General features: G+C 36.0%; 1 protein-coding gene across 19 annotated transcripts in view; it reads left to right on the top strand.

Moving 5' to 3' along the window:
- LOC115219721 (phosphatidylinositol 4-phosphate 5-kinase type-1 alpha) overlaps nucleotides 1-13,219 on the top strand; it is a 285,819-nt gene that overhangs the window by 147,869 nt on the left and 124,731 nt on the right. For 18 of the 19 annotated variants that reach the window (XR_005002153.1, XR_005002152.1, XR_005002151.1 and 15 more), the window contains 4 exons: nucleotides 1,535-1,612; nucleotides 3,466-3,580; nucleotides 6,843-6,975; nucleotides 12,687-12,774. Coding sequence is in view for 7 of the 19 variants with exons in the window: in XM_036509545.1 (XP_036365438.1) it covers nucleotides 1,535-1,612; nucleotides 3,466-3,580; nucleotides 6,843-6,975; nucleotides 12,687-12,774 (414 nt within the window). In the remaining 12 variants the exon portion in view is untranslated. The remainder of the gene's footprint in view (nucleotides 1-1,534; nucleotides 1,613-3,465; nucleotides 3,581-6,842; nucleotides 6,976-12,686; nucleotides 12,775-13,219) is intronic. The other variant, XR_005002148.1, reaches the window with a different exon arrangement.

Genomic DNA, 13,219 nt, shown 5'->3' with positions numbered 1-13,219 from the left:
TTTTGTCTTTTGTCCCTTTGTGGGTCAATGAAATAAAGTACCTGACAAGTACTGGAGTCAATATAATCAACTAACCTCCTTCCCCTGAAATTATTGGCCTTGTGCCAAAGTTTGAAACCATCATTATTATTTGTATCTACTTATTTCTTTTAAAGATTAAGGCTGCCCATACACAAGTAATACTAGGCCTGAATATCTGTTTGATGCTTATGTTAATAAAATAATAACAATTGTAATAATAATAAAAATTAAAATAATAAGAGCACTCAGAGAGTGAAAACCTCTGCCAAGGCAACACCAACATCCTCTCAACGATTAGCTGGAGATGATTTTTAAAATGAGAATATCTGAAATAAACTCGACTGCTCTCACAAATGAGAATACTAAAACTGAACCCATCCGCTCTCAAAATTTAAGTAAAAAAACAATCCAGAATCCTTGTCTGGTACCGGATTGATCTCAAAATCTAATCAGTTCATATCAGTTACGAGGCCAAACATCTCTGAAAGTTTCATCCGTATCCATCCAGCGGGTTCTTGCTATATCTTGTCCATGGACAAACAAGCAAAAATGATTGAAAACAATACCTCCGCTTTCGCTATGGTGGAGGTAATAAATCTGCTTATCATGGTTTTCACATTTTTACTGTGCACTAATCAACCTTCACTCTGTAGTAAAATTGAAGATGTAATCAAAACTAACCAATGTTAAACAAATAACCATTGTTATGAAGATACATAAATGTACACATAAAATTAGAATAAAAAAAAAACGTATACATATAAATACAAATTTTCTGTTGTTATAGATATAGGTAATAATAATGATATATATATATATATATAATATATATATATATATATATATATTATATATATATATGTGTGTGTGTGTGTGTGTGTGTGTGAGTGTGTATGTATATATAAGGAATAAAAATAGATAACAAGTCAAACTAATTATAATAAAATATAAATGTGTAAACTTATTTATTATGCATATTAATTGATTATACTGTTATGGTCAGTTTATGTTTTATGAAGATCCTCATTAAAATGCATTTTGCAGATTATTATACAGGTTATAAAACCATGTTATTTAATGTTCATTCTAATATCACTTCCCGAACTACAATCATATACAGGTAAAAACAACTTAGATAAATAACAAAACAATATATACAGGTAAAACAACTTAAAAATCAAAAGGTATGATTATAAAAATAATACATAAAGTTTCCAGTTTTACTTTGTGATGTCCATTCACTCCTAATATAAAATAAATGTGATGTCCATTCACTTCTGATATAAAATAAATATTTTCTATCATTTCAAAAGTGTAAATGACATGTATTTACAAAATTATTTTTCTTCTATGAGTCTGGTGGTTAAATATAAATGGTATTTTTTGCCTCAAACATTGTCTGCCAAGCTTCATTTATGTTAGACAAAGCTGGAGATAAAATAAAAGAAAAAAAAAAAAAAGAAAAAGCTGATCTGCTTCGTGTTCTTATGTTTGCCTTGCTGTTCATCATCAGCGCCTGCCACAGATGACCGCGAACGCAGTCCACCAAAGGACAATGGTCTGTTGATGTCATCAAAAACTAGTCAGTCAGGTGAAAACATCTTTTTTGTATCTTCACTGTCAGCTATATTGTCTGTTGTGACAGTATTGCCTCTACCTAAAGCAAGCATGGTTTTTTTGCCATCTTCAATTGTGAGTTTCCACTTCTCACCTGCACTTTTGACGCCTTCTGCACTAACCCAGTGAAGAGCATTTCTCTTGGACAGCTCTGCTATAATGGCTGCTTGTATGAAATTTATTTATGGCTTTTGTTCTGTTCTGTGACTGTTTCCGCCAAGTTCTCTTTTTACCATTCCCTTGCTCTTGGAGTCTATTCTCATTGCTATCAACCTTTTAAGCTTTCCTTCACATCCAACTATTTCCAATGCTGCAATCCATTTCTGAAGGTCATTCCTTTCTGCTTACATCTCATCGCCTGATGGCAAGTAGTCATGCTTTTTTTTTTTTCTTCTTCCATTTTTTTTACTTCAAATTTATTCATTGCTATCCTTGATTGATTATAATATATCTGACAGATATAATAACCATTAGGCCACAATTGAATGGTATGCGCCTGCACTTTTAATAACCATTTTACTGCAGGTTTAACATTGCACCTTCTCTAACTAACCCACATTAATTTAACCAACATTAATTAACTTAAACAACTGTTCACTGCTGAGTACTTTGAAGAATATGCCACTAATTGCTGGAGATGTTGCAAGTTAGATGACTTGTATTTCAGCCTTGTGGGATCACCATTCTGGTTAAGTGATCACTGTAGAATGGTTATTGTATAACCAAATAGTATCTTTCTCTAGGCTCAATAACTACTATATCTTCAGAAATACTAATCACTATTCTATACTCAACTGGATTATTCCTGTTGGTTTTTGTAGTCATTAACATTTTCTGCTTGTGGCTCAGTAAATAATTCCCTGGTGATCATTTTTCATGCCAATATCTTCAATGACAAGACTAATATAGTGTGAAAGTCTGTTTTAGCTTGGCTGAATAGATCTTACTAAAGTTATTAATTACTGTACAACAGTTTGTCTGACATATCCCCCTTTGATTCTCAAACTCAACATTGCATGGGGGATAATCTCAAGCTGATATTCCACTAATAGCTGGAAATAGGCTGTTTAACAATGCATGAACATTATTTTGAAGAGTTTAGAATTTAATTCTATCTATCTTTCTCTCACCTTTTTTTACCTTCTTCCCACATATGCTTTAAACACATTTTAAAACTTCCCAAACATATTTAAATCTATTATACTCTTTTATTGTAATATTCATGCCATCAAATCCATTTTTGGAGAGGTTTGGATGTTTCTTGTTTCCTTTCTTGTTTATCTGTACATGTCTATTTATTTCTCAGTTGAAACCTCTTAAATTTCCAGCATTTTAAAACTAATTTCCCACTGAAAAATATTCAAAGTACTTTTGAAATAGTGTTCTGAAAAAGTAGTTTATTGGTGCTTTGAAACTTTTTTTTTTTTCATGACCAAAACAATAAAAATTCCCCAAAATGTTGTGAGAAATATTGAAACACAGCAACATCTGAAGTGAATACTATTTACAAAGTTGTGGTTTGCAATACAACCCTCTGATATTACATAATTTTGTTGTATTGCTTAAATTTTGGAACAACCTACTGGAAATGGGGAGGTATTTGTGTTCAAAAGCATGTTCATATGGTAAAAATCTCCCTTCTGAACTCCCCTGTCTTTGATTTCATTTTCCATTTGATGAGCATACAAAAGATTTTTTTATCTAAGAGTCATTTCAACAGACAATACTGGCAGATTTTTCTACCAACTATAACGCAACTCTCATTTCGTATCTTCAATTTGTAAAGTGCTTTGTTGTAATTTTCCACTGTTGATCTGTTATTTACAGTAAACCTTGCCCGCGGAAAGTCTATACGCACGCGTTTAGCACAATATTCCACTGCAATGGAAGCAATTCAAGCAGATACCTCAGATCGGCAAGGGGAAACAGAAGACGATGTTCAGTAAGTCATATTTTGTTGTCTTTAATTTAACACTTTCTTTTTTAAAGACATTTTTGCACAGGAAGATGTATAAGGTCTGTTGAAGGGGACCAGTATATCATGTATTTTATTCTATTAAGAGAGTTATGTTCTTAGATTGCTAAATTTGCTTTACATGCATACGTGTGTGTGTGTGTGTGTGTGTGAGAGAGAGAAAGAGAAAGGTTAGTGTGGTATCTAAATGCAGACGAGTACTCTTTCCATTTATTCCATAATTGGTACTCAATGAAATTTCTACTAAAATTTATAGTTTCATCTTATATTTGTGGGGGAATTTCATTATCTTAATTCCTTTCCTGAGTGGATTGGATATCTTAAAACTAAGTGCCTACCTGTGTCTCGGACAGTGGTTTCTTGTGGTACTTATTTACTATTCAACCTTTTAAAATAATAATCACAAGTGGAAATACTGTCATTGTCATCATCATCATCATCAGTCATCCTCATTGTCGTCTCCATCATCATCATCTAACATCCACTTTCCCATGCTTGCAAGGGCCGGACAGAATTTGTTGAGGCACATTTTTATGACCAAATGCTCTTTCTGTTGCCTTCATTCACCTGTTTCCAAACAAAGTAGTGTTTCCCCATAGCCAAACATATTTTTCATGGAACAAGAACAATGAACCATATTGCTTTATGACAGTGATGTCCAAACAAGGACATGGGTACACACACACACACACACACACACACACACACACACACACACACACACACACACACACACACACACACACAAGGTAAAGAGTAAAGACCTCCTTCAGTCATGAATGACCATGGGATTGCACCTAGAAAGTTACCCTCTGAGGCAGAAGTCTGGGCAAGGTTGTTTATGGAAGAGCAGCAGTTGCCCATGCATACTAACCTGCCCCTCTCCATGCCACCGATGTTATCCAAGTGAAAGGCAACAGCTGATACAGCTTGGCACCAGTGATGTTGCAACTTATTTCTACAGCTGAGTGAACTGGAGCAATGTGAAATAAAGTGCCTTGCTCAAGAACACAACACACAGCCCGTTCTGGGAATCAAACTCACTACCTCATAATTGCGAGCCTGACACTCTAACCACTGAGCCATGTGCCTTCTTATGTTTTTATTTTATTTTATTTTATCTTGTTTCAGCTCACGAGCTGTGGCCATGCTGGGGCACTGCCATACATATATATATTCATATATATGTATAAGATGGGCTTCTTTCAGTTTCTCTCTCAAATCTATTCACAAGGCTTTGGTCAGCTTGTGGCTACAGTATCAGATGCTTGCCCAACGTGCAATGCAGTGGGAAGCAACTTCTTGACCACACAGCCATGTCATACGGAGATGCAAGTACAATATAGCTTTATGTCAATGTTCATTTTCCTGTTGCAGTTGAAAGATTTTCTCATCCATCTTTGGCAATATATAATACTGTAGATTTCTGAATTTCTTATCCTATTAATAATACTGAGAAGACATCAGTTACCTCATTAATACAGTTGTAACACCTTCATTATAGATTTAGGAATGATATCGTATTTTTTATTTGCCTCGGTCATTAGACTACGGCCATGTTGGAGCACTGCCTTGGAGAATTTTAGATGAACAAATCAACTCCAGTACTTTTCTTTTTGTTAGTTACAGCGACTTAAGTGCACGAATACCAGTTGTCTAGTGGTAGTCGGAGACTAACACAAATACATGTTTATATATATGTATGTAGTGGAAGTGCAATGGCCCAGTGGTTAGGGCAGCAGACTCGTGGTCTTAGGATTGCGGTTTCGATTCCCAGACTGGGCGTTGTGTTTATTTAGCGAAAACACGAGGCTCCAGTAGGAGGTGGTGGTGAACCCTGCTGAACTCTTTCACCACAACTTTCTCACACTCTTTCTTCCTGTTTCTGTTGTACCTGTATTTCAAAGGAGCCAGCCTTGTCACACTCTGTGTCACGCTGAATCTCCCCGAGAACTACGTTAAGAGTACACGTGTCTGTGGAGTGCTCAGCCACTTGCACGTTAATTTCACGAGCAGGCTGTTTCGTTGATTGGATCAACTGGGACCCTCCTCGTCGTAACCGGCGGAGTCCTAGTCATGTATGTATGTATATATATATATATGCCAGCCTTCTTTCAGTTTCCATCTACCAGATCCACTCACAAGGCTTTAGTTGGCTGAATGCTAGAGTAGACAGTTGCCCAATGTGCCATGCAGTGGGACTGAACCTGGAACTATGTAGTTGGGAAGCAAACTTCTTACCACACAGTCATACCTGCAACTATTTCTAGAAATTATATTAATATCTAATCATTCTTCTTGATTGAAGAGATTAATATCATTTAGTGATTGTAATTAGTACATGGTCAATATGATATTAATATAATTAGTACATTATTAATATGGGTGCAGATGTGGCTGTGTGATTGAGCAAGTGTCTTCTTTTATATCATCAGACCGACCAAAACCTTCAGTTGACTTGGTTGATATATTGAAAGAAGTCTGTCGTGTATATATGTGTGTATCTTTGTGCCTCCTTGTCTTGAAATCATATGAGTTAAGGGAACTTCAATCACTGTCATACAGGCAGGGTCATTCATTTCCACTATTCTGTATAAATATGTTTGGCCATGGAAAAATATTACCTAGCTTGGAAACAGGTGAGGGTTGGTGACAGGAAGGACATCCTGTCATAAACCATTTGCCTCAACAAACTCTCTCTGACCCATGCAAACATGAAAAAGTGGATGTTAAAACTATGATAATGATGATCTTGTTACTTTTTTTCTTGGTTTGAGAGATTAACATCGTTTAGTGATTGTATTTTAGTACATTATTGATATAATTTTTCTTCACTTAAACTTTGGTATAATAATTTTAACTCATATAGTCTGGCATGAAGAGGATTATTGAACTTTGTTTTTATTTAGAAACATTGGATATCTTCGAAATTCAGGGAAATAGGCATTAAATGAAATAGTGGTAGAGTTTCATGTATGACTAATAAGAAGTTACTTAAATTAGAGATTTTCTTTTTTCTTTTTTGATCTCATTCATTGTACATCAGCACATGTTAAAATAAGAATGTTTAATTTGAAGTATATTTGTGTTTGGATATATATATATATATATATATATATATATATATATATATATATATATATATATATATATATTACTAAGGAGTTTTTTTTATCAAATGTATTATTATTGCACAGATCTTGAAATATTGTATCATATTGCATTGCAGACTTGGAGGCATTCCTGCACGAAATAGTAAAGGAGAAAGATTATTATTATATCTTGGCTTAATTGATATTTTGCAAAGTTATCGCTTGAAGAAAAAATTGGAACATACAATGAAAGCAATAATTATTGAAGGGGTGAGTGAGATTTGTCACCTTGCAGTATACTAATATATCATTTTGAGTTGACAGCTCGTTTTGCTTATTACTGTATTCAAATCTATTTATCATTATGAAAGATGCTTGGATGGTGCATGTGTTATATGTATTGTCTCCTCACTCAGCTTTTTTTCCTACTCATCAATTCATCAATGCATCCAAGCCTCTGGCCCATTGATGTATTCTCCACCCAGCCTTTTTTATCTATATCACAGTAGCCTTTGCTCCTTGGAACTGGCTGGTCTCATACCACCTAATTCATTCATCTCTCCTCCTCTCATCACCTATATTGTCTGCTTTCCTAGGCTCGACATGAACCACTGTGTCCAATCCTTTCTCATCAGAAAGTAATCTCTCTAGTATTCCTTTCCTGCTCATGTTTATTATTTTCTGCAGTCATCGAATTGTAGTAATTCAAGAAAGTCATCAACCACATTCTCTCCGTCTGTTTCAGAGGGCCTACTAAGGCCAAACGTATAGCTTCTTCCTCTAGACCAAGCCATTAAGGATGGAGTTGAGTGAAAAGAATAAGCATGGTTGTTATTGTAGATTGTTCATTCATTCTGGATCTATCTTTCATTCAGTGTCAACAGAATTGGTTAGAACAAATTCACAATTTGAATGCTTCTTTCACAGCTTAGAATCTATATTTGTATTTGGTACCTATTTAAAGATAATTGCAATGAGCCAATAAGATCCCTTTGTCATGAACAGGGAAAAAGCAAGTTTGGGTTTGTGGCCAAGTGTGTGACCCATTATTGGTTATCCATCTGATTGTAGAGATTCTGATCTAAGTATCAACTGATGAATATGCTGGAATAATTTTTTAAGATGGAATGTGTGTTGGAGAAAAAACCCCCAAAACAATTGAATATTGGACATTGATCTTTTATAGGAGAGAAAAAGCTGTTGCTATAGAAATTTGTTAATATCAGGCAGTATCATGTAGAAGTATATTTGATTTCATGTTAGGGAAAGCTTGTGCAAAACTAATTAAAGGATGGTATGAAGAAGTTCTGCCTAATGTATAAAACAGTGTCGGATTAGAACAGGGAGCTAGAATATATCTTGTGATCACATTACCTCTTGATTTATAAAAATAAGTACTTTGACAGTAATGATGTAGTTGATAGTAAAATCCAACTAAAAATATTCAACTCTACAAGCACATGTGTACAAATATCTAAATTTGATAATTTGTCAAATCTCATGTCAATATTTATTTCCTAGGTAAGGTGGCATCCCAACCATATACCCCTTTTTTTTTTATCACTCACTGCATCCTCATCTTTCTCTCCCCTCTCCCCCTTTCCACGTTTGTCTACTCTCTACTCATGCACACCAGTTCTCTACCATTCCATTTATTTTCACCTCCTTGTACCTTGAGAGTATATCTTGGCACAATGCCACCATCACTCTCACTCACTCTTATGCTTGCTCTCTCCCTCCAACTGGAGTAACCATGTATCTCTTCTACTGCAAGACACATGTTTCTGTCCCTCTGTCATACACTAAACCCCTCGTCAGCTGACACAAAACCACCTCCCTTAATACCACTCCTATTCTTAGTTGAAGGATCTTTGTCTTGCAAGTTACTTGGTGGTGTCATGGTGTTAATGACACATAAAAACCACCCAGTCCACTCTGTAAAGTTGTTGGTGTTAGCAAGGGTATCATCTGTAAAAAAAAATAACCATGCCAAGACAGTGGAGTTTAGTACAGCCCTCAAGATTACCAGCTCTTGTCAGACCATCCAACCCATGCCAGCATGGAAGACAGACATTAAATGATGATAATGATGGCATAATTTTAATGGTGATTGAAAAGATTTAAACAATGGTTTTAATACTTTGTTCCTATAGTTTATTCTTAAATTGACAAAGTATTTTGCTGTTTATTTCAGTTTCTTTCCTATCACTGCCTTCAATTTCACAAATGTGGACATAATCGACATCAAATGATGATGATGATGATGGCACTGTCATCTTAGATACACGAGTGTGTGATTTTTCTGTATTAGTACATCGCATATTAACTATGTGATAATGTTGCCCATTTGTTATTACCTAATATCATCATCATCACCACCACCACATAGTTGCCATGTTCCATGTTGGCATGAGTTGATGGTTAAACAGGATCTGATGTGTTCAAGGACTGCATTGTGCTTCAGTGTCTGCTTCGACATAGTTTCTATGGTTTGCTATTCTTCCTAATGCCAACCACTTTATATCGCATATTGGGTACCTTTTCATGCTACCCCACCAGTGTGAGCGAGCTCACTATGCAGCTCGCAAGACTATGAACCCTGAGGTGGTGGTGTGGGTCAGCTTTATGCTAAGAAATGAAGGGTTAAAGTATGAGAGAAACAGGCAGAGTAGGTTCTTGCTGCAGAGAAGCTACATGACTACTCACATTTACAAGAGTGGGTGGGGATGATCACATGGAGCTGCAAAGAGATGAACAGATGTGATGAGGTGACCAGGTGGCCCCTCAAGGTATGAGGTGAGCAGAAGTTTTTGGGGACAGGAATTAGAAGTATGAATGAGTTAGTTTGCAAGAGCTGGAGGAAAAGGAGAGGGAGGGAGATTAGACAACACTTGTAAAGACTGGGTGGGGGGTTGAAGGGTAGATGTAGGAAATGGTAGAGAAGAGGTGGGGACAACAGAAGCATGAGCTGGGGGAGGTAGAGGGATTGGGGATGAGGAATGATGCATAACTTGGGGAAGGTAGAAGGTGAGAGGGATGCAAAAGAAAATGGGGTGGGGTGGAGAGCAGCAACAGATAGTAAAATAGTAATGGTGATATAGTTGAATGGAGATGAGAGAGAGGCGTGACATGCAGATGGTTAGGCCACATGAATAGCTGGGGCATAGAGGCTGGCATAATTGCATGAGGAGATTATTTGGCATTTCAGTGGGGTGGGGGGTGATCAGTGTAATGTAATGTGTGGGTGGAGATGACACAATATTAATGGATGAAGAATGGTTAACAAGTGAAATGGTTCTGGGCAACAATAAAAATAAAGTTGCTTCAAGAGAGAAATGATAGGTGGAGGAAAGGGAGATTGGGTGAAGGGCCCATTTGTGCATGGGTTTATACATACATACAGTATTTCCAGAAATCAGTTTCATCAAGTTGGGTAGATCTCAAGAACCTTGTATCACCAGTCATCCTGGTCCTTTGCTCTCTCTTTTGTGAGGTTCAGTGTCCTCAGGTCAGCCTTCACCTCTATGTCTTATGTCTTCCTGGGTCTCCTGCTTCTGCAAGCTCCACCACATTGAATGATCAACATTTCTTTAAATAGCTGTCCTTGCCTCATTCATACACATCACATGTCCATACCAGCATAGTGTTCTTTCTTGCACACTACATCTGATTTCTTCTATGCTCCATTTTTCTCTCAGCACATTTATACTGCAGTTCGTGCACACTTACATTGCATACCCAAGGGAGCCTGCTCGCTTCATTTCTTCCCAGTCTTCTCAAGTCTTCTGTGTTCAAGCCCCATGTTTCACTATGATACAGCATTGCAGTTCTAACATAAGCATCATGCAATCTGCTCTTCACTCTGTTGTGGTAGTAGCTCCCTGAACTTTTTCCTACCTGTTCTTACTCTGGCCACTATACTTTCAGTGCAACCTCCTCCCTTGCTAATATTACATCTTCTAGCCAACCAAATCTATCAACTACTAATGAATCATCCAGGCATTCAAGAGAGTCTGTTTCTGGTGTATTCACAGCATGTAACTATTCCAGTGCATCTATCATATACAGGGTTTACTTTCTCTGCTACTCTACTTGCAGTTCCACTACATTTCTTGTATGTTCATAGCTTAAATTGGCTGTAATATAGGGAGTGTGTAACTGCTTCTTTGCTGTGGATTGAGCAAGGACATTTCCTTAAAGAGTTTTGTCTTTCTTGCTGACTAAAATATTTGTCTTTGTTAAATTTACTTGAAGACCGCTTGATTCGATTGGGCTTTTTGGTTTTTTAGTGTGAAATAAAAGTCAATTTTCTTTATACAAAGAATGAACTTTAACCAATTATATATTTCCCATTTTGTTTGATGACCTTTTGCCATCTTTCTGGCAAGTTAATGATTCTGTGCTCATAGAACTTCTGGTCCTTATCAGCCAAAAGCTGAAGCAAGTGCGATTTCAGGTCATCATCATTATTGAAAGTTTTACCCTTCAAAGAATTTTGCAAACTTCGAAATAAATGGTAATCTGATGGTGCAAGTTCAGGGCTATGTGGTGGATGTGACATCACTTCCCAATGAAGCTCCATTAAGTTTTCATGACTTAGCAAAGATATGTGTGGTCTAGCGTTGTCATGGTGGAACACGATTCTTTCGTGATTTGCCAATTCTGACCATTTTTCTTTGATTGCTTCCTCCACTTTCATTAGTTGTTGACAGTAAACATCTGAATTAATTGTTTGGTTCCTTGGAAGCAGCTCAAAATACACAACACATTTGTAATCCAACAAAATTGACATCATGATCTTTTTTTGATGCAATTTAGCTTTTGATGAGGTTTGTGTTGGTTCATTATGCTTGGCCTATGATCGGTTTTGATTGATGTTATCGTAGACAATCCATTTTTCATCACAAGTGATTATTCGTTTCAAAAACAAAAGGTCAATTTCATTGTGTTTGAGATGCATATCACAAATATTGATTTGTGTTAAGTGAATCTCTTTCAATTTATGTGGAACCCAAATATCAAGCTTCTTAAGTCCAAGACATTTTAAGTGATTTTCAATTGTTGCATGTGATACATTTAACCTCTCTGCAATCTCTCACACAGTTATATGACAATCAGATTCAATTATGGCTTTGATTTGGTCATCATCAACTTCAGTAGGTTGACCAGAACGTTGGTCATCTTCAAGTGAAAAATCTCCAGAACAGAATTTTAAAAATCATTTCGGACATGTGTGTTCTGTTAAGCAATCTTTGTGATCCTCAGCAGCTTTCTTGCCTTTTTGGAAATAAAAAAGCAAAATATGGCGAAAATGTTCATTAAAATTGACACTGAACTAACAGCTGTAAACAAAATTACTCACAATTTGCTTCTAAAGTAAGCTAAAAGTAACGACTGTCAAAAGGAAAAAAATCATAACATTGACAAAAGTCATTGAAAAAAATTGTAACTCTATTTGTGAAAAACGAAATTACTTTCTTGCCAATCCATTAGATTTATCTTTCATGTCTGGAATTTCCTTTCTATCTTATTCCCCAATAAATTCAGCTATGAGAACTAGATCATCAGCATATACAAGTTTGCATGGATAGCCAATCTTGAACTCCTCTATGATGACCTGTAGGGCTATGATAAATAGGAGAGGACTGAAGACTGAGCTTTAATGAACTCCAACCCTCATGTTAAATTCATCACTGAAGTTGTTGCTGACTTTCACTTTATATACTGCATCTTTGTATGTATCTTGTACAGCTCTCACAAGCTACTTGTCAATGCCTTGTTTCCTTAGTAACCACCAGGATATTTTATGTGGTACTCTGTCAAACGCCTTCTCCAAATCAATGGATGCTAGGAATGTGTTTAGTAATTTCAGTCTCTATTTATTTAGCATGTCCACTAGTATAAACTATTTCTATAATAGATTCCAGTTACTTTTTCTGGTCTAAACCGTTTCACTAATTTATTTATTGTTTTCTTTTTAGGACACAATATCCGTGCATCGACCTGGATTTTATTCTGAACGATTTCAAAATTTCTTTGCTAATACTGCTTTTAAGAAAACCCAAACTCGTAAGTACCGCTTGGATCAGTAAATGTTTGTTTTTCGCTGGTGTGCCTCGACCTTATGTTGGAACTGTTGTTTATCTTCTGACAACCCAATTCTGCTTTGGTTGCTGTTGTTTTGCACAGTTCAGCAGCTTCACTGCCCTCCACCAATGCAGCACTTCCAATCATACCTCACTACAACTGACCAATTTACTTAACAAAAAAAAAAAAAAGGAAAGGAAAGAAAAAAAGCAAAAAAAAAAATAAAAAAACAGGAAACAAGTGGAACAGAAATTTTTATTTTTATAATCATTGACTTTTATACTGTAAATAACAATGTCACACCTTTGTGACCTTTGCTATTGTCATCCATTTACCATTTTTGCAGATCAGAATCTGAAGGTTTTCATAATGATCTCGAACGATCTACAATTTTTCTACTGAGTAGAGGAAAGATTAAAAACAAAAC

This window comes from Octopus sinensis, linkage group LG15, assembly GCF_006345805.1.
Source record: "Octopus sinensis linkage group LG15, ASM634580v1, whole genome shotgun sequence".
NCBI classification, from domain to species: Eukaryota; Metazoa; Mollusca; class Cephalopoda; order Octopoda; family Octopodidae; genus Octopus; species Octopus sinensis.
This window is presented reverse-complemented; position numbering and strand designations above follow the sequence as displayed.